This window comes from Rhinatrema bivittatum, chromosome 13 (genome assembly GCF_901001135.1).
Source record: "Rhinatrema bivittatum chromosome 13, aRhiBiv1.1, whole genome shotgun sequence".
NCBI classification, from domain to species: domain Eukaryota; kingdom Metazoa; phylum Chordata; class Amphibia; order Gymnophiona; family Rhinatrematidae; genus Rhinatrema; species Rhinatrema bivittatum.
Window position 1 is genome coordinate 70,976,122 of NC_042627.1, and position 21,912 is coordinate 70,998,033.

At 42.7% G+C, this 21,912-nt stretch overlaps 1 protein-coding gene across 6 annotated transcripts in view; it reads right to left on the reverse strand.

The window, feature by feature from the left end:
* The window catches only part of AGBL1 (ATP/GTP binding protein like 1), a 712,193-nt gene that overhangs the window by 620,388 nt on the left and 69,893 nt on the right, over positions 1-21,912 (reverse strand). For all 6 annotated transcript variants that reach the window (XM_029574654.1, XM_029574650.1, XM_029574652.1 and 3 more), the window contains exons 7-9: positions 10,823-11,031; positions 9,037-9,193; positions 5,417-5,490 (exon numbers count right to left, since the gene is read on the reverse strand). In XM_029574654.1, the coding sequence (XP_029430514.1) occupies positions 5,417-5,490; positions 9,037-9,193; positions 10,823-11,031 (440 nt within the window). The remainder of the gene's footprint in view (positions 1-5,416; positions 5,491-9,036; positions 9,194-10,822; positions 11,032-21,912) is intronic.

Below are 21,912 nucleotides of genomic sequence, written 5' to 3' on the forward strand. Positions count from 1 at the left end.
TAATGCACTTCAAATTGAAAGTTTCAAAAGTGCCTGAACAGTGGCCAAACACCTTCTTTTATGACATTAGCTCGTTAATACCAGAAGGAGGCCCAAACCACTAAGGATGAATCAACCATTATGTAATTTGTTCTCTGTGTCCGAGCTAGAATTATAAATCGACTTTATGCTACCCAAAATAACCTACTCTCTCCAGTATGTTTCCTCTTCAAACGTACAAGCTTTCTGTTTGAAATCAAAGTTGCTTCCAGCATAGCACACTTCAAATATTCAGAATAAGGCACAACTGTTCTCCTGCTATCACTTTTACAGCAAATATATTATTGTTTTCTTCCTATTTTAATGTTTGCTGATGAATCGCTTTTGTCTCTCTTTGCTAATCCATTTTTGGCTCACTTGTGCTCCTGATCAGTACAGTGGGTACGGACTGCTTTTGAAAATATTCAGATTTAAGTGCATTCATGCAGAATGTGTGATCCCCCCCACCACCAGAAACAAGAGGTATGTAACAAACAATGTCAAACATTCAATCATCTGGAGGGACTGGGCATGGGAGGAGAGAACTGGCAATGATAAATTACCGCTACATGCCACCATTATTAAAATCATTCAGAATAGAGTAACCCAATGTGCATAGCTAAACTGCAGCAAAGAGGCAATTTTATTTTGATAATAACATCAGGGATATTCTATTAAAACAAATAGCAGGCACATAATACATTTTGCTGGTAATTAAATAGTATAGACCAATGCAATAAATCTTTAGCAATCAGAAAAAATAAACCAGGGAATGTAGAGTCTGTCTTGATACAACTATTGAAAGCCTCCAGGATTTTGATAGTTCTGGTGCTTTTAATTTTGAAATGACTTGTGCCTAATTATGATCCTGCAAGGAGCTTACAATCTAAGGGCCTCATTTACTAATAATGTTTCCTATAAACACAAAATAGGAGAAAAGCCTTAGTAAATTAGGCCCTAGGTTGATATCTGAGACAATGGAAGGTGAAATGACCTTCATTTTTGTTTACTAAAAATATACGGTATATACCGCCAATGCATGGCACGAGGCAGTTTACAAAATAAACATACATAATAAAACGTATAAAACAAACAATAGGAAGCATACAAACAATAAAAAAACAAACTCCAGAACTTAAGAAACCCCGCTCACAATGAATATGTAAGGCAAAACAGATGAGTTTTCAACTTCGCTTTACAAGTCTTTACACAGCTTGTTACTTGCAGGTCAAAAGGAAAAAGAATTCCTCAGAACTGGGGTGGCTACGGAAAAAGCAAACTCTCTCATTACTGACAGTCTAGCGTGCTGGATAACTGGAACGTCCAGTGGTCCCCTTTGTGAAGATCATATATATGCAGAAGGGCATTCACCCAAGGACATGAGTCCAGTGCCAGTTATTTATGAACCAGCATTGCCCAAGGTCATAAGAAATGTCAGTGGGAGAGGCAGAATTTGAACCCTGGCTTCAGTGTTATACAGAAAAAGCCATTTTTGTGCCTCATGTTTCCCATCTGTCTACATTCACAAAGCCAGAGAAAAGCATATATTGCTGGTTTACAGCAAACATATTATGTGCCCTTTAATGGACTTTTTTTTGACAGTTCCTGGGCCTCACCTGCCTTTTTTGGATTTATTCAAAGTCTATATTCTATATGAATGGCAATCTCACAGGAAACATTAGTAGCACAGGGCATGCAGTACAATTTACTAAAATGCAAATAGATGACTGCTTGTTAATTCATTAGGAATTAGGAGATAAATGACCTGCATTAAACTCCTGCCACATGAATTGTGGCCTCTGCTACACAAGCAATCGCAAGGTTATGCTCTATGGATATTAGAGATGTGAATCGTTTTCCATATCGTCTTAACGATAGAAATCGTGTGGCAGGAGAAGAAAATCGTGTTTGGCACGATTATTTCGTTGAAAAATCGTTAAAAATCGTTTTTTCCGATTAGTGCGCACTAACTCGAGTTAGTGCGCACTAACTCAAAATGATACAAATAGACACTTTCCAGGTCACTGAAGGTCAGTTAGGAATGAATATGTGTTCCTATTGGCTGGCAGCCCTCTTATCTATTGATGTTACCAAGGTTACCACTGAGGTGATGGTTGGGGGGATGGGAAATGGAACTGGAAACTCATGAACACCAACAGAAAATGAAACAAAGTGTTCACACTTCCCAGGTCAGTAAAGGTCACTTAGGAATGAATATGTATTCCTATTGGCTGGCTGTGCTCTTATCTATTGATGTTACCAAGGTTACCACTGAGGTAATGGTTGGGGGGATGTGAAATGGAAACAGTTGGAAGCTTGACATGTGATGATCAGCACTCACGTGACTAGAACTTCTTTGTTTATTATTTTTGTTAGCAGGCACCTGAAATGCTAGTGCATGTTGAATTTGCCAATCACTGTGCATTTTAGAAAGGTGGTCCTGGCTGGAACTATACACAGTTCCAATATATATAATTGATTGTTGGTAAGTGTATTTTTTAAGTAGCCACACTGGCACAAGTATGTTTACTTTTCCTCCTACTTAACTCACTAGCTCTGCTTTGTAAGAAGGGCTTCTCTGCTTGAGTGAGGGTCAGGCAGCTCCCCCCTGTCTGTGAAGCCAGCCTCTCACTAGTAATGCAGGGAGGGAGCTGTCTCAGACTTCACCATCCTCCCCCCCCCCCCCTCACCCACACACCATTCACTAGCTGGGACATGGGGGAAGTCAGGAGTGAGGGTCAGGCAGCTCCCCCCTATCTGTGAAGCCAGCCTCTCACTAGTAATGCAGGGAGGGAGCTGTCTCAGACTTCACCATCCTCCCCCCCCCCCCCCCACCCCACACACCATTCACTAGCTGGGACATGGGGGAAGTCAGGAGTGAGGGTCAGGCAGCTCCCCCCTGTCTGTGAAGCCAGCCTCTCACTAGTAATGCAGGGAGGGAGCTGTCTCAGACTTCACCATCCTCCCCCCCCCCCTCACCCACACACCATTCACTAGCTGGGACATGGGGGAAGTCAGGAGTGAGGGTCAGGCAGCTCCCCTCTGTCTCTGAAGCCAGCCTCTCACTAGTAATGCAGGGAGGGAGCTGTCTCAGACTTCACCATCCTCCCCCCCCCCCTTCTCACCCACACACCATTCACTAGCTGGGACATGGGGGAAGTCAGGAGTGAGGGTCAGGCAGCTCCCCCCTGTCTGTGAAGCCAGCCTCTCACTAGTAATGCAGGGAGGGAGCTGTCTCAGACTTCACCATCCTCCCCCCCCCCTCACCCACACACCATTCACTAGCTGGGACATGGGGGAAGTCAGGAGTGAGGGACAGGCAGCTCCCCCCTGTCTGCGAAGCCAGCCTCTCACTAGTAATGCAGGGAGGGAGCTGTCTCAGACTTCACCATCCTCCCCCCCCCCCTCACCCACACACCATTCACTAGCTGGGACATGGGGGAAGTCAGGAGTGAGGGACAGGCAGCTCCCCCCTGTCTGTGAAGCCAGCCTCTCACTAGTAATGCAGGGAGGGAGCTGTCTCAGACTTCACCATCCTCCCCCCCCCCCCCCCTCACCCACACACCATTCACTAGCTGGGACATGGGGGAAGTCAGGAGTGAGGGTCAGGCAGCTCCCCCCTGTCTGCGAAGCCAGCCTCTCACTAGTAATGCAGGGAGGGAGCTGTCTCAGACTTCACCATCCTCCCCCCCCTCACCCACACACCATTCACTAGCTGGGACATGGGGGAAGTCAGGAGTGAGGGTCAGGCAGCTCCCCCCCTGTCTGTGAAGCCAGCCTCTCACTAGTAATGCAGGGAGGGAGCTGTCTCAGACTTCACCATCCTCCCCCCCCCCTCACCCACACACCATTCACTAGCTGGGACATGGGGGAAGTCAGGAGTGAGGGTCAGGCAGCTCCCCCCTGTCTGTGAAGCCAGCTTCTCACTAGTAATGCAGGGAGGGAGCTGTCTCAGACTTCACCATCCTCCCCCCCCCCTCACCCACACACCATTCACTAGCTGGGACATGGGGGAAGTCAGGAGTGAGGGTCAGGCAGCTCCCCCCTGTCTGTGAAGCCAGCCTCTCACTAGTAATGCAGGGAGGGAGCTGTCTCAGACTTCACCATCCTCCCCCCCCCCCCCCCTCACCCACACACCATTCACTAGCTGGGACATGGGGGAAGTCAGGAGTGAGGGTCAGGCAGCTCCCCCCTGTCTGTGAAGCCAGCCTCTCACTAGTAATGCAGGGAGGGAGCTGTCTCAGACTTCACCATCCTCCCCCCCCCCCCTCACCCACACACCATTCACTAGCTGGGACATGGGGGAAGTCAGGAGTGAGGGTCAGGCAGCTCCCCCCTGTCTGTGAAGCCAGCCTCTCACTAGTAATGCAGGGAGGGAGCTGTCTCAGACTGGTATCAGGGTTAGGGCACTGTGTGCAGGAAGATCACAACACTCCTGGTATTAATAGGGATAGGGCACTGTAAGAGATGACTGTAGTAGATTGAATAAAGATCTGATGTTTCTGCTCTCCTCACACCAAACAAAAACAACACACAAGCAGAGAAGCCCTTCTTACAAAGCTGAGCTAGTGAGTTAAGTAGGAGGAAAAGTAAACATACTTGTGCCAGTGTGGCTACTTAAAAAATACACTTACCAACAATCAATTACATATATTTGAACTGTGTACAGTTCCAGCCAGGACCACCTTTCTAAAATGCACAGTGATTGGCAAATTCAACATGCACTAGCATTTCAGGTGCCTGCTAACAAAAATAATAAACAAACAAGTTCTAGTCACGTGAGTGCTGATCATTACATTACTTTTTTTGTCAAGCTTCCAACTGTTTCCATTTCACATCCCCCCAACCATATTGGTAACATCAATAGATAAGAGCACAGCCAGCCAATAGGAATACATACATACATATTCATTCCTAAGTGACCTTTACTGACCTGGGAAGTGTGAACACTTTGTTTCATTTTCTGTTGGTGTTCGTTAGTTTCCAGTTCCATTTCCCATCCCCCCAACCATCACCTCAGTGGTAACCTTGGTAACATCAATAGATAAGAGGGCAGCCAGCCAATAGGAATACATATTCATTCCTAACTGACCTTCAGTGACCTGGAAAGTGTTTATTTGTATCATTTTCAGTTAGTGCGCACTAAATCGAGTTAGTGCGCACTAAATCGAGTTAGTGCGCACTAACTCCCGTTAGTGCGCACTAACACGATTTAACGATTTTTAACGATAAATCGTTAGAATTTCTATTGTATCGTGTTCCATAACGATTTAAGACGATATTAACATTATCGGACGATAATTTTAATCGTTGAAAAACGATTCACATCCCTAATGGATATATTTGTGATTCTGCGGCAGTAAACTCGGCTGTTTCTCAGATGTTCTAAAATACATACCTCATCTTTGTTGTCCATATCTTCATTTTCCAGGTCATTTTCCAACTCATCTTCATCATCACCATCAGGATTACCTAACAGAAGAGGAAAGACCCAGAGATGCACTCAGAGGCCAGAGGAATGTGGCAGACGGATACAGAAATAGTCCCAACTGCCACCAAACTCATCAAAAAGGAAATTCCAAATACACCCCAAAATGTTACTGTATATGTTACTTCTCAGGAGCGCAAGAAGGAAGCTCTCTTTAGCACAAGACAAATATTGAGATGAGCACTAGCAGTAAATTTGTAAAATTGAAATCATAGCCAACATATCCTGGTTTAAAAGTTAAGGGTCATTCTTTTCTCGGTTAGGGGAGGTCTAACCCAAGAAGAAGACATGAAATAGTATAATCTTCTGCATTTCTCATACAAACTAGACATGCCTTTTGTGCATATTCTACTGACAAACACTTCTTGAGCCATACGTTTTGCAAATAACTTATGCAATGTTCATATGTGAAATAGAAAAAAAAAAAAGTATTTTTAGGACATTTCCCCAGATACAGCACAGGTTTCATTTACCTTTCCCCAAATAAATCTGATATGTATTACTTTCAATTTCAACCATCCTCCAAACATTGCTCTTCTCAAAGCTCGACTACTGCAACTCCCTCCTTCTCAGCCTCTCTGCTGCCACCCTCAGACACCCCATGTGGCTACTTCAAAACACTGCCGCAAGCTCTCTCGCAAACAGCAAAAGATCGGACTATATCACACCCATCTTCAAGGATCTACATTGGTTGCCCATCACCTTCAGAATTCAATATAAAACCCTCACACTCATCCACAAAACACTGAACAACCACAATATAAACTGGCTAAATACAACCTTCATTTCTACACCCCCCAAAGGAAACTTCGTTCCACCAACTATTAGCCATTAGTTGGTTACTGCAATTTCATCTTCATCGGTTTTCCTCTGTGACCTTAAAACCTCTCCAACTTTTATTAAATGCCACTGCCCATCTCATTTCAGGTTGTAAAAGAAAAATGCCGCTGCCCAACTCATTTCAGATTTTAAAAGAAGTGATCATATTACACCCAAGCTAACTGATCTCCACTGGCCACCTATTACTGAACGCATCCAGTACAAAATTGCAGTCCTTGTATTTAAACTGATTTCTTCCTCTGTCATACCATGGTGTACTGTCCGACTCGCCATTGCATTCATCTCAAAGGGGACTCTTGGAGGTACTTTCTTTGCACCAAGCCAGATTGTGTAGCACTAGAGACTGTGCTTCCTCTGTTGTGGCTCCCATTCTTTGGAATTCTTTTCAGGAAGCTTTGTGCTTGCGTTTAAAACTTTAATGAAAACTTGGCTATTCAAACAGGCATACTACTAGCTTTTGACTGTTAACTAAGCATCTCTGCTGATGCTTCTGACTGCTCTGACTCTCTGTGGTCTTTCTGATATCTGGTGGACTAATTGGTAAAACTGGTAACTTCCTTGACTTGTGCATGCTTTACAATTGGCTGACTTATGCGCAAACATCCCAATATATGTGAATAAGTCTTACTTTGCTTTTCAGGTAAAATATGCATGCCTATATTTTTAAAATAGGTAGGAAAATAGGTGCATTCCGGGCGTTGAAATACTCACTTTCAATGCATTGTATGTATTCATGCACAAGCCTACATATGCGTGTATGTTGCAGGGTAAAGATACGGGTGCTATAAAATACTTGCATAGATCTGCTCACGGCCATATACACGTGTATTTGCCGCCGCACACATTTCTTTGATACTTATCCTCCCTGCGCCAAAGCACCAAAAATCTGCATAGTCTGCTTTGCACATAAAAAGGGGAAATTGTGTAATTTAGTTTAGTTTAGTTTAATTATTTCTTGATTTACTGCAAATCCAGAGGGGGGATCAATGCAGTTTACAAAATAAAAACAAACAATCAAGGCAAATTCATATAACATAATATACAAAGCATGCTCCACAAATATGGAAAAATCCAAACCTTGTGTCTCTTAAACAAGATATTATAATTCTGAAAAATAGCCATAGGAGAAAATGTAAATCAAGAGGGTGGCCCTATTCCCCTCTCCAAACTCCAATCTCTCTAGCAAATCTGAGAGATCCATACTCAGCAGCAGTGTAAGAGTGGGGAGAATGCAAGAAGGCAATCTGCCCTGGGTGATAGCCAGGAGGGTGGCGCCATTGTGCGGCCACTGGTGAAACAGATCCCACTGGTGGCAGAAGATGGGAGAGGCCCTTGCGACTACCAGTGGACCCATCTCATTGGCGGCCATTTTTATGCATGAATCAGATTTTGCTAAACTCTGTGCAGCTTAGCACAATTAAAGTGAACATAAGAACATGAGATATGCCATACTGGGTCAGACCAAGGGTCCATCAAGCCCAGCATCCTGTTTTCAACAGTGGCCAATCCAAGTCACAAGTACCTGGCAAGTACCCAAACATTAAATAGATCTCAAGCTACTGTTGCTTATTAATTAACAGCAGTTTATGAATTTTTCCTCTAAGAACTTATCCAAACCTTTTTTAAACCCAGTTACACTAACTGCCAGAACCACAACCTCTGGCAATGAATTCCAGAGATTAACTATGCACTGAGTGCAAAAGAATTTTCTCCGATTTGTTTTAAATGTGCTACTTGCTTATTTCATGGAGTGCCCCTAGTCCTTCTATTATCTGAAAAAGTAAATAACTGATTCACATTTACCCGCTCTAGTCCTCTCATGATTTTATAGACCTCTTTCATATTCCCCCTCAGTTTTCTCTTATCCAAACTGAACAGCCCTAACTTCTTTAGCTTTTCCTCGTAATGGTCTTATCAAGACAGGTAGCACACATATGCTACCAGCAGCAAAAATGCACCTGTGTTCCTGCCACTGCTAACATATTAGTGTTATCTGCCGCAGTAATGCCAGTCCACCCCACCTTGTCCATAAAGTGTCATCTACAGCTCTCCCTGCCTCTTAGCACAGAAAGGGCATTGCAGGCCAAGTGACCTCTGCCCCTGCTGGAGAACAACTCCTCTCCCACTGGACACACCCTCCCAGGAGAAAGTGCACACCCTTAATAAGAGACATCAAAGGGCACCAAGCCCTAATGTCCTCCCTCCCACCCGTCAAGCTCTCCACCCCACTTACAGAATTCAAAGAGGCTTTGAGGAAGGAACATGACTCACTCATTGTTGCTACACTCACTCCAAGGCCAACAGCACCAGCTGATCTAACAGCATCCTTTGCCCCACATGTGCTTTAAGTGGTTCTAATATTAATGAGTTACTTTGCAATTGATATAGCTCAAAAATATATTTGCGCATTATGGATTTTATTGCATTACCATTAATGTGCATTAAACTTCTTTAATGTGCACTAGTGATTTAATGAACTTTAGTAAAAAGGCCCCTAAGATATTATGTCCAGATAAAATGTCACAAAACAAGATGCTAATTGCTATTGGGTTGTGCTGGGAATGAGCTGTGCTTTCAAGTCTCATTGCAACTAGTACTATGATGCACGCAATATGCATAGAAAAGCAAATGAAAATATTGTTTTTGAGCATAAGCATATGCTCTATCAGTTGTCCATGTTTGTAGAGTACCTGCAGGTATGGGTTCAGTACCGGTGATCCCGGGAACACAGAAGCAGTAGGAGCTGTTTATGGTACTCAAGGGGAGATGACACTTAGGATGACACTTTCTCAAAATCTGTGTTACTGCAGTCAGTAAAGATTCCAGGGTTTTGCTGCACAGATAGTCCTAGATAAAGGTGAGATAAAACAGGTGCTAAAGCCTCCATTTAGACAGCCATTAAATCTGTCTCACATTACCATTCTACTACTGTACAGTGGCAGTACCATCATTACCATTCTGCCACTGTCTCACATTACTATTCTATTACTGCACAATGACCCCTTCGATATCTGGATCTCATCCACAGCTTGCAACTGGGATAGATCCGTAGCAGTATAGAGCAGAATAACTGAGCAGATGGGATAGGCCAATTGATGTTTATCTGCTCCCCTGCACTATATTACTGTATCACTCACATTCACCAAGTCAAACCGAACTTGCTCTTTTTTCCTCTCTTTTATTGACTTATTGGAAACAAAATTAGCAAATATATGGGGTTTTTTTGTTTTGTTTTGTTTTTTACTTGCATTAGTCTATAAATTTACCCAAAGGGGGGCCTTTCACTTTCACATGGGGAGGGTTGGGTGCTGCTGAGGCCCATGCTGGGCTTTCCATTAATCCCCCAGAGTAGCCAGGGGGCTTCCTAATGTGGTTTGCACCAACCCTATTTTAATATTGATGAGCTGCTTAGCATGAATGTCCATGTGCTGCAGCTCATTCATATTTTTAAGGTATAAGCCTGCATTAACTCTATGCTAACATTAACAAAGTTTGACACATTTCCATATTAAGGTTAACCCTGCAAAACCCTTAATGCATTATAGCACATTGGCCCTAGAGACCAAGCAATAGTGTTCTTGTTTTCTGAAAGTATCCTCAATTTTCCTTTAATCATTTTGTTTGGTTTTAGAGTCTGCCACCTATGCCAAAAGTCTTATCAGATATGAGAACACACACGCATGGAGATATAGTTTAGATTTTCTGTCTATTCTTCCTTTGAATGGATTTTTCACCTACATCTTTTACTATAGAGCACCAGAGAATCATCAAGAATGGAATCCATCATTTTCAGTTTCTCCTCACATTTTCATTCAATTCACAGACCAAGAGCACTGTCATTGTTGTAATTATGAATCACATTCTGCAGAATTAAGTTGTGTTTTTTAAAACTCTGAGCCTGGCGCATGTACATGTGAAAAATCATCACAGAGGATAAATTAACTACGTAGAGATCCAAAGGAAGGTTTGCACCAATGGAACCCTACAAAAATCACTAAAATAAAAAATGTAAAGAGGTAAGTTTTCAGAGGGAATTAGCCGGATAACTAAGATGTTATCTGGTTAGATTGCCCTTATTGAAAATTGCCCTCTTCACTGCAGCTAAAAGAATTGCATGCTTTTCCAATGTGCGAGCTTGTATCTGCTATAAAAAGAGGAATTCCCAGGAGTAGGGTTAAGAGAAGGAAACAAAGCACATACAATAAATCTAATTTTTTCAAATCTGAACAAGTTATTTTGCTCCATTCTGCCACCTGTAGAAATATCAGGTGCATAGTACATAGATACTGTGCATCTGCTTATCTTGCAGGCAATTTCAATCAGCTAAAGAGCCAGCAATACGAAACTACCCACATACTTTGCGGTAATTCAGGCTACTGAAATATCCCCCAAATGGAGTTACCGAAATTGTGATTAACTCGTGAAACAAGAACAACTTAAAAAGCAAAACCTCCATAATGTGAGACCATTACAAACCTGTGCAGCGGAGAACAGAGCTTCCATGCCCTGGGCTTGCAGGAATGCCTCTCTGCCCGAGCGGATATTGGTGATGTGTTTGAGACAACGCAGGAGAGCATGGCGGATTGGAATGTAATTGTTGGCTGCATCACAACAGTGCCAGTCACGATACAACCGCAAAAGCCCACAGACGTGGCCTCTGTTCACAGATCTCCTGCAGTTAGACTCTGAGAAAAAAATGTAACAATTAATTCATTCCTCTTTTCTAAAAATAAATGACCTTTGTAGATTGCCTCCAAGTCTTACTTGTTAAAAAAATGATAATTTTGATACAGAACCCTGGCACATTGTAAAGAATGAAACCAAAGTCTAATACTTTTAGCAACCGGGGAATGTATCAACATCTTTTAATTAACTTTCTGAAATATGTTGCTCTGTTTATAAAATGTGCTGGGCTTTTGTCTTCTCAGCTAACCTACACACAAATATTTAAAATGAAATCATAATTTTACATATTTTTATTGAATGTTTAGCTAAATATATATTAGAACAAAAAGAAATTAGGTCTAGGAAGAACAAAATATAGAGCAACAGAATAAAAAAAAATAAGAGGATAACTTTCAAAGCTGCTAGCACGTCCCATTATACAAATGCGCACAAAGTTGCCACAGTATTTTATAACCTGTGCGCATACAATATGCACACATTTCAAACTACGAGTACACCTTTGACACTACTTAGATGGACAAATTTGAACTTATCTGGCTAAGTAGTGGCGCTTATTTGGATAAGTTCCAATTTATCCGGCTAAGTATGACTTGCTGCTACTTTGGGATTTAGCTAGAATATTTTCCTATTTGACTAGTCAATAAGGGGTAGATTTTCAGACCGCGCAAATAGGCGTACTTTTGCTGGCGCATCAGGCGCAAGCAAAAGTACGCGGGATTTTAGTAGATACGCGCGTAGCCGCGCGTATCCGCTAAAATCCTGGATCAGCGTGCGCAAGGCTATCAATTCCGTATAGCCGGCGCGCGCCGAGCCGCGCAGCCTCCCCCGTTCCCTCCGAGGCCGCTCCGAAATCGGAGCGGCCTCGGAGGGAACTTTCTTTTGCCCTCCCCTCACCTTCCCCTCCCTTCCCCTACCTAACCCACCCGCCCGGCCCTGTCTAAACCCCCCCCTTACCTTTGTCGGGGGATTTACGCCTCCCGGAGGGAGACGTAAATCCCCGCGCGCCAGCGGGCCGCTAGCGCGCCGGGACGCGACCAGGGGGCGGGTCCGGAGGGCGCTGCCATGCCCCCGGACTGCCCCGGGCCGTAGCCACGCCCCCAGGCCCACCCCCGGAACGCTCCCGACACGCCTCGAAAACGCCGCGCGGTTCGGGCCCGCCCCCGACACGCCCCCCTCAGAAAACCCCGGGACTTACGCGAGTCCTGGGGCTCTGCGCGCGCCGGTAGGCCTATGTAAAATAGGCTCACCGGCGCGCAGGGCCCTGGTCGCCTAAATCCGCCCGGATTTGGGCGGATTTAGGCGAGCAGGGCTCTTAAAATCCGCCCCTAATAGCATAGTGACGGAGTAGCCTAGTGATTAGTGCAGCAAGCTACAAAATGGGAAAGCCAAGGTTCAAATTTCACTGCTACTTCTTGTGACCTTAGGCAAGTCACTTTACCCTCCACTGCCTCAGGTACAAACACAGGGCTAGGTTTACTAGGCTGGGATATAGCAATAATGTGTAATATAGGCATATTGCATGATGTCATTCAATCTTTGAGCCAGAAAACCCTAGTACAATGAGCTGCTTTGCATAGCATTTTCTTGCATGAATTCTGTAAATCCATACAAAGCAGCTCATACATACTTAATCCTATACAAATAAAATAAAGCAGCTGACTTAGAAAAAAAATCTGCCCTGTTGTTTTATTTGCATTTGAGGGAGATGTAGGTATTTTCCCTCGGGAGCACTGGGGACAATAGCGAGGGTCTCCAATTGTCCCACAAGAAAATTTAAAGGTGTAAGCAACTCTAAATACACCCCTCCAACCCTGATAAAAAAAAATGTTCCCCACTTTCTTGCCCTTTTTCTTGAAAACTGGTCCCTCTACTGTAAAAAAAAACAAAAAAAAAAACCCCCCACCTCCCTTCCAACCCTGCCCCCGCAGCAGCTCGCTCCTTACCCCCAGGTCCAAATATGAAAAAATCCATGTGGTCTAGTGCCCCCCCCCCCCAAGCCTCTCCCTCCACCCTCTGCCAAAAAAAAAAAGATTCTGGGTGATGTAGGGGGAGACCCCACCCCCCACTCTTGGCTTCCCTACGTCTCCGAAGTGTCATTGGTGTGTAGTGTGGGCTGGGAAGTGTGACTACCAATATCAGTAACTGAGCTGTACAGTAGCATCAAAAGGGGAGAATATAATAGTATAAAATATTTGGGAAAAACATTAACTGTTAATGTTTTTTTATATGCCTATCACAAAGTTTCCCAGCCACTGTCCCGAGGCACACTACTGTGCCGTGGCTGAAGTGCTGGTATGCTGTGGCTGCTTCTGGGTCTGCAGGATGACCTCCAACCAGCAGGAGGCGTCAGTGAGCAGCACTTATCAGCAGCTGCTCCTGCTTTCTCTCTGCAATCTGTCCCCTGCAGATCAGATTGCAGAGGGAAGCTGGCAAAGGTGGAAGAAGCAGCACTGGGCAAAAGCCTGTACTCATACGTCTACTGTTCAAGCATTGGGGGGGGAATGGAGAAAGGAACAGCTGAATGTGCCTCCGGGCGTGGGGGGGGAATGAGAAGGGAAGCTGGTGAAGCCAGGAGATGGGGGAGGGGAATGCTGATGATCCTTCAAAGAGGTAAGGAGGCAAGATGGAGGTAGAGGGAAGACGATGAGGCCAAGGAGTGAGGTTGAGGGAAGGTGATGTCAGGGGGTGGAAGAAAAGGGAAGAGAAGACGATAACAGGAGATGGGGGAAATGAAGATTATGATGATGGTTATTGGTGGCAGAGGGAGGAAAGGTGATAATACCAGGGGGTGAGGGACAGATAAGATGATGATGATGATGATACCAGGAAGTGAGGGAGAGGGCAGGTGATTTCAGGGGGTGATTGACATTAGGAGGTGAAGAGAGAGAGGAAAGTTAATGATGATGCCGGGGTGAGGGACGAGGTGGAGGTGATGGTGCCAAGGGACGGAGGGAGGGAGAAGGTGATGATGATGCCAATGGGATTGGGGGGAGCAAGGGAAGAGATGAGGAAGTGGTTGGTGTGCCACAACAAAATGAACCCTGTGCTTGGTGTTCTGCAAAACAAAAATGGGTTGGGAAGCACTGGTCTAGCATGTAAAACTCTTTATACCGTGTGAACTTTTTCTTTCCCTGATTATTTTTGTTAGACAGGTGGCAACCTAACAGTACAATGTTCTACAGCATTAGCAGCTGGAGTCAACGGGGTTAATCCCTGAGCCAGCATGAGCTGCTGACATCACACTGTGAGAGGAGGTAGTGTATCAGTTGCTTTATGGCAGTTTGAGAACCATTTCAGCTGAGATATACAGTGGTGTGTTGACAGCAACACATTAACTCAGGACCCATGGATGAAACTGAGAAAGATAAAGCATTTGCAGACAAACTGATTTCATTGTAGCAGTTAGTGTTAAAGTGAAAATTAATTTTTCTTTCCCCAACATGTTGAAATGCAGTTTTTAATCTTTATTGTTCATTCTAAATCTTTATTAATAATAAAATATTTAGTTTATTAGCTTTGTATTTTGTGACTGATTTAATGAGCCAGGTAGGTGAGTTGCTATAGGATCTCAGAATTCTTAGTAAATGGTCCATGAATGCTCTTCTGATAACCCTATAACCTCAGAATGTTGTGAGGATCCCCAGAAACACTCAAAAAATATCTTGTGAGCAGCTCACTCACTCAGAGGCAAGTGAAAAGCCAGTTGGTGGATAGGAGTTTGTCAGGATACAGACACATGTGCAGGTGCAGGTGAGGCCTGTGCAGTGCTTGCTGGGACCCTCAAGAAACCAAGAAGTTAACCCTTGGTGGGTGGAAGAGATTCAAGAGATTGTGTGAAGGCATTATGTGACAAATATTTTATCATTATTTCCCAATTAAGGGGGTCATTTATCAAAGTGGTATATGGTGTTTTCGCATGTGTTAAGGCATTTTTGCATGCAAAAAATGCCTTTAATGCATGCAAAAACACCTTTAATGCATGGTGCGATGCAAATCAGGAAAAGGGGAGGAGTTTGGGGGCGAGATTTGTGGCCAAGTGGGCTGGCTTTGTAATTTGCAAAGCCATATCGCACAGCTTTAACACGGATTTTAACTACACCTTTTTCATTTGCATGCGATATGGCTTTATTGCACTTTGCAATATTTTCACAAATAGCGTTTTTAGTAGTTTAAGCTGCTGGAGAGCCAGCCTAGCTATCAGGGCCCTCATATGAGAGAGAGAGAAAGAAAGAAAGGGAGAGAATAAGGAGAAAAAGAGAACCTAGCCATAATGCCCTCATACTAGGTAGGTATTTATACATCTATATGAGGCCCACCTACTCGAGGTGAGGTTTAGGTTTTAGTGTAGGGGTTAGGGGCCACTTTGACATTCAAAGTGAGACATACGAACAGAACAGTGCTCTCTTGTGAAGATTTGATGACCTTCGGAGTGAGAAACTCAACTAAAGATGAGATTTGTGCAATGTTCTCTCAACCTAGCTTGATGGACTCTCTACCTGGGTAACATCAAGCTAGGTTGAGAGAACATTGCACAAATCTCATCTTTAGTTGTCAAGCTAGGTTGAGAGAACATTGCACAAATCTCATCTTTAGTTGAGTTTCTCACTCCGAAGGTCATCAAATCTTCACGAGAGCACTGTTCTGTTCGTATGTCTCACTTTGAATGTCAAAGTGGCCCCTAACCCCTACACTAATACCTAAACTTCACCTCGAGTAACTAGGTGGGCCTCATACCTAGTATGAGGGCATTATGGCTAGGCTCTCTCTCTCTCTCTCTCTCTCTCTCTCTGTAGGTAGGAATTACAACAATTCTGGCACTTTCTGCAAAGTGCGACAAAGTTATCGCAATTTGCAGTAATATCTATGCGAAGTGCTAAGATAGTGCACTTTGTGATAGACAGCCTATTACCATAAAACACACCCCTTTTCCTATCACATGCAATATTTAGTGCATTTTGATAAATCCAGGCCTAAATTTGTTAAGGAAAGAGTTGTCACATGCACAGAAAGATTAACTAATTAGGATTTAAAATATTTTACTACTCAAATATTCATTCTTAAAAACTATTATTGCAAAGAAATAAAGATTAATAAATAAAAAAAATAAATATGATGATACCTTTTAATTGGATCAACAATACATTTCTAGATTAGCTTTCAAGAGCTATTACTCTTATCCTCAGGTTAGAATAGAATAACTTTTGTTTATGTGCATTACATGGCAGGCACACTACTTTACCCAGGCTATTATTGCTCAGAATGGTTTGTTTTATGCAGAATGAAGAAGAAAAAGACAGGGATTCATAAAATATTTTTGTTTCATCATTAAATCTAAACTTTTGAAAAATTTCAGGCACTACAAAGATTTAAATTAAAATAATTCATCAGGTACTGAAACTTTTCATTGGTATATACCTATATTTTATACCATTTTCTTCATTTTGAACCAGAGTATATTCACCAGTAGATAGAGTATACTGCTGAATATTAAAAATCTCAATTTATCACTGGTTATTGTAATTTGTAGTGAGCACTTTATCCTTCATAAACCTAAATCTCACTCTCTGTTACTGATATGCATATGTAGTAGTGATCACTGTTAGTTACCACAAAGCCTTTATATTACAACAGTAGACCGTGGTAATATATATCCAGTAGTTTATCTAAATCAGAAACTAAAAATGCTTAATAATCACTATATAACAATATCATTTTCTGTGTTCAGAAAGCCAGAAAATCAATTCATTCCAGATTTTTTCCTCAGCTGTCCTGTTTCTTTTTGTCTATTCACTTCAAGTTTTTATCCCTCTCTCTCTTTCTCTCCTCCTTTCCTTATCTCTGAAACTTGATCTTCTCTCCATGCCAATCCTTTTTTTTCACCTGACTGCATCTATCTATAACCAAACTTCCACTCTTTTTCTTAAAGGGAAAGCTAACAAAATATGTAGAATAAAGTAATAATTAAGCATGAAAAAGATCAAGAAAACGTATTGATACAGTGCACACACTGCTTGAAACTAAGCCAGAGAAAATGCATGCGTTCTCAGTCATAGAAACAAACATCAGGATGGACTGGTACAAAATTCAGATTTCCCAACAGATATGGTCCATAGATCAGACAGCTGAAGATCTGCTGAGATGAAATTGTATGCTTAGAATAACTCCCATGTGAGGTGCCTATGCTAGCAGTACATCTCTCATGAAAAAGAAAAGCAATAGAAAAAAATGTGCTTGCTTTAGGCCATGTTATCATAATTCAGATATATTCATATTTTGCTTTCGCTTTGCTTTTCCAGGTCACTAATGATTTTTTTTAAAGAAGTAATATAGTAATGACTGCAGAAAAAGGACAAATGGTCCATCCAGCCTGCCCAGCAATTTTTTATGGTTGTAACTTTCGTTCCATGCAGGTTATCCCCATGTTTCTGTTAGGGGAGTAACTGCCGTTCCATGCAGGTTACCCCTATGTTTCTGTTAAGGGTAGTAACTGCCATTTCATGCCGGTTACCCCCAAGTCTTATGTTAAGGATAGTAATATTTACAATTAAAACCAAGGAACTCTCAAACCCACAACAAAATTACTGCTATCAACATTTTCATGGGGTGAGCAGCCTTCTTGATAATTCAGACAATGCTACTTGAACGTGCTTTGTTTTTGGACTTGGCCGTAGAAACAGTCCTGTGCTTTTTCCCTAATTTCAGGGTTCAACATTGGCAGTAATCTGAATCTAATTCCCCTGTTTGCCCCGCCATTGAAGCAATTGTATGCAATTGTATCAAAAGCATCAAAGCTAATTAGTTAAGGGTAGTAAACTCAATGTCTTCTATTGAGGATAGTAACTGCTGCTCCATGCAGGTTACCCCCATATACCCCTTCCTTCATTTCCAACTTCTAGAGTCCAATAGGATAAAGATCATACAAGAGACTAAATGCTCAGTAGAATCTATATGGGTAGAAATTCCATGAGTGTTGGGTAAGAATATAGTGATAGAAGTATACTACCATCCACCTGGACAAAATGGTCAGACAGATGATGAAATGCTAAGAGAAATCAGGGAAGCAAACCAATTTGGCAGTGCAATAATAATGGAAGATTTCAATTGCCCCAATATTGACTGGGTAAATGAAACATCAGGACTTGCTAGAGACATAAAGTTCCTGGATGTAATAAATGATTGCTTCATGGAGCAATTGGTTCAGGAACCAACAAGAGCGGGAGCTATTTTAGATTTAATTCTTAGTGGAATGCAAGATTTGGTGAGAGAGGTAATGGTGGTGGGGCCACTTGGCAACAGTGATCATAACATGATCGAATTTAAACTAATAACTGGAAGGGGGACAATAAGTAAATCTGCAGCTCTAACACTAAATTTTAAAAAGGGAAACTTTGATAAAATGAGGAAAATAGTTAGAAGAAAACTGAAAAGTGCAGCTGCAAAGGTTAAAAGTGTTCAACAGGCTTGGACATTGTTTAAAAATACAATCCTAGAGGCGCAGTCCATATGTATTCCGCACATTAAGAAAGGTGGAAAGAAGGCAAAACGATTACCGTCATGGTTAAAAGATGAGGTGAAAGAGGCTATTTTAGCCAAAAAAAATCCTTCAAAAATTGGAAGAAGGATCCATCTGAAGAAAATAGGATAAAACATAAGCATTGTCAAGTTAAATATAAAACACTGACAAGACAGGCGAAGAGAGAATTTGAAATGAAGTTGGCCATAGAGGCAAAAACTCGTAATAAAAACTTTTTAAAATATATCCAAAACAAGAAATCTGTGAGGGAGTCGGTTCAACCATTAGATGACAGAGAGGTTAAAGGGGCTCTTAGGGAAAATAAGGCCATTGCAGAAAGACTAAATGAATTCTTTGCCTCCGTGTTTACTAATGAGGATGTTGGGGAGATACCAGTTCCGGAAATGGTTTTCAGGGGTGATGAGTCAGACGAACTGAATGAAATCACTGTGAACCTGGAAGATGTAGTAGGCCAGATTGACAAACTAAAGAGTAGCAAATCACCTGGACCGGATGGTATGCATCCCAGGATACTGAAGGAACTCAAAAATGAAATTTCTTATCTATTAGTTAAAATTTGTAACCTATCATTAAAATCATCTATTGTACCTGAAGATTGGAGGGTGGCCAATGTAACCCCAATATTTAAAAAATGCTCCACGGGTGACCCGGGTAACTATAGACCAGTGAGCCTGACTTCAGTGCCTGGAAAAATAGTGGAAACTATTCTCAAGATCAAAATCGTAGAGCATATAGAAAGACATGATTTAATGGAACACAGTCAACATGGATTTACCCAAGGGAAGTCTTGCCTAAAAATATGCGTCACTTTTTTGAAGGGGTTAAGAAACATGTGGATAAAGGTGAACCGGTAGATGTAGTGTATTTGGATTTTCAGAAGGCATTTGACAAAGTCCCTCATGAGAGGCTTCTAAGAAAACTAAAAAGTCATGGGATAGAAGGCGATGTCCTTTCGTGGATTACAAACTAGTTAAAAGACAGGAAACAGAGAGTAGGATTAAATGGTCAATTTTCTCAGTGGAAAAGGGTAAACAGTGGAGTGCCTCAGGGATCTGTACTTGGACCGGAGCTTTTCAATATATATATAAGTGATCTGGAAAGGAATACAACGAGTGAGGTTATCAAATTTGCGGATGATACAAAATTATTCAGAGTAGTTAAATCACAAGCAGACTGTGATACATTACAGGAGGACCTTGCAAGACTGGAAGATTGGGCATCCAAATGGCAGATGAAATTTAATGTGGACAAGTGCAAGGTGTTGCATATAGGGAAAAATAACCCTTGCTGTACTTACACGATGTTAGGTTCCATATTAGGAGCTACCACCCAGGAAAAAGATCTAGACATCATAGTGGATAATACTTTAAAATCATCGGCTCAGTGTGCTGCAGCAGACAAAAAAGTAAACAGAATGTTAGGAATTATTAGGAAGGGAATGGTTAATAGAACGGAAAATGTCATAATGCCTCTATATCGATCCATGGTGAGACCGCATTTTGAATACTGTGTACAATTCTGGTCGCCGCATCTCAAATAAGATATGGTTGCGATGGAGAAGGTACAAAGAAGGGCAACCAAAATGATAAAAGGGATGGAACAACTCCCCTATGAGGAAAGGCTGAAGAGGTTAGGGCTGTTCAGCTTGGAGAAGAGACTGCTGAGGGGGGATATGAGAGAGGTCTTTAAGATCATGACAGATCTTGAACGAGTAGATGTGACTCGGTTATTTACACTTTCGAATAATAGAAGGACTAGGGGGCATTCCATGAAGTTAGCAAGTAGCACATTTAAGACTAATCGGAGAAAATTCTTTTTCACTCAACGCACAATAAAGCTCTGGAATTTGTTGCCAGAGGATGTGGTTAGTGCTGTTAGTGTAGCTGGATTCAAAAAAGGTTTGGCTAAGTTCTTGGAGAAGAAGTCCATTAATGGCTATTAATCAAGTTTACTTAGGGAATAGCCACTGCTATAAATTGCATCAGTGGCATGGGATCTTCTTAGTGTTTGGGTAATTGCCAGGTTCTTATGGCCTGGTTTTGGCCTCTGTTGGAAACAGGATGCTGGGCTTGATGGACCCTTGGTCTGACCCAGCATGGCAATTTCTTATGTTTTTAGACTTTAGGGATCTGCATTGTTTATCCAATGCCCTTTTGATTTTGGTTACTGTTTTCTTCCTTCCAGAAAGGCATTCCAGGCATCCACCACCCTCTCCATGAAGAAATATTTCCTGATGTTGGTTTTGACTCATCCCCTCTGGAGTTTCATCTCGTGACTCCTAATTCTACAGTTTCCATTCCAACGGAAACTGTGCATCATTAAAACCTTTCAGGTATCTGCAAGTCTGCAACATATCTCCCCTGCACCTCCTCTCTTCCAGGGTGTACATATATAGATCCTTCAGCCCATCCTCATAAGTCTTCCGGTACAGACCCCACATCATTTTGGTCACCCTTCTCTGGACCACCTCCATCTTTTCTTTATCCTTTTTGAAATACGGACTCCACAAATGAACGCAGCACTCCAGGTGAGGCCTCACCAAGGACCTGTACAAGGGCATTATCACCTCCTTTTTCTTACTGATTATTCCTCTCTTTCTGCAGCCCAGCATTCATCTGGCTTTTGCTATTGCCTTGTCACATTGCTTTGCTGCCTTCAGATTGCCAGATATTATTATCCCAAAGTTACTCTCCCAGTCTATGTATATAGTCCTTCACCCTCCACATACAGAGCTTTTGGATCATTGCACCCCAGATGCCTGATTCAAAATTTTGTTTTCTCATCACAGCTGTGCATTATGTGAGAAAGTTAAGTTATATGCAATATAGACTTAGGCCTGGATTCATCAAACTTCGCAGAATGATGAATCCTGCAAAAATGTGGGGCGGGCCTACGAAAGCCCACAGCCTTCGCACCACGGCGGTGCGATTTCCGCGGCCGCGGTGTGCCAGCTGCCAGCTTTCGCATCGAATAGCGCCACCGTGAAAGGTGGTGCTATTCAGCGAGCTACTGCCAACGATAACGTTAGTGACATTATCGCCGGCATCGAAGCCACCACCGATTCCGCCCCCTCCCTGCCCCCAATCTAATTTGCATGCGATAGAGGCTTATCACGGTGGCGCTATTTGGTGCGAAAGCAGGCAGCCGGCACACCGCGGCCGCCGAAATCGCACCGCCATGGTGCGAAGGCTGCGGGCTTTCGCAGGCCCGCCCCCTGTTTTCACATGCGATAGAGGCTTATCGCACGCGATACGGCCGTATCACGTGCGATAAGCCTTTGGAAAATAACCCCCTTAGTGTGGAAAAAATAGAAATATTTAGAAAATCCTCCTCTGTGCACATTGGT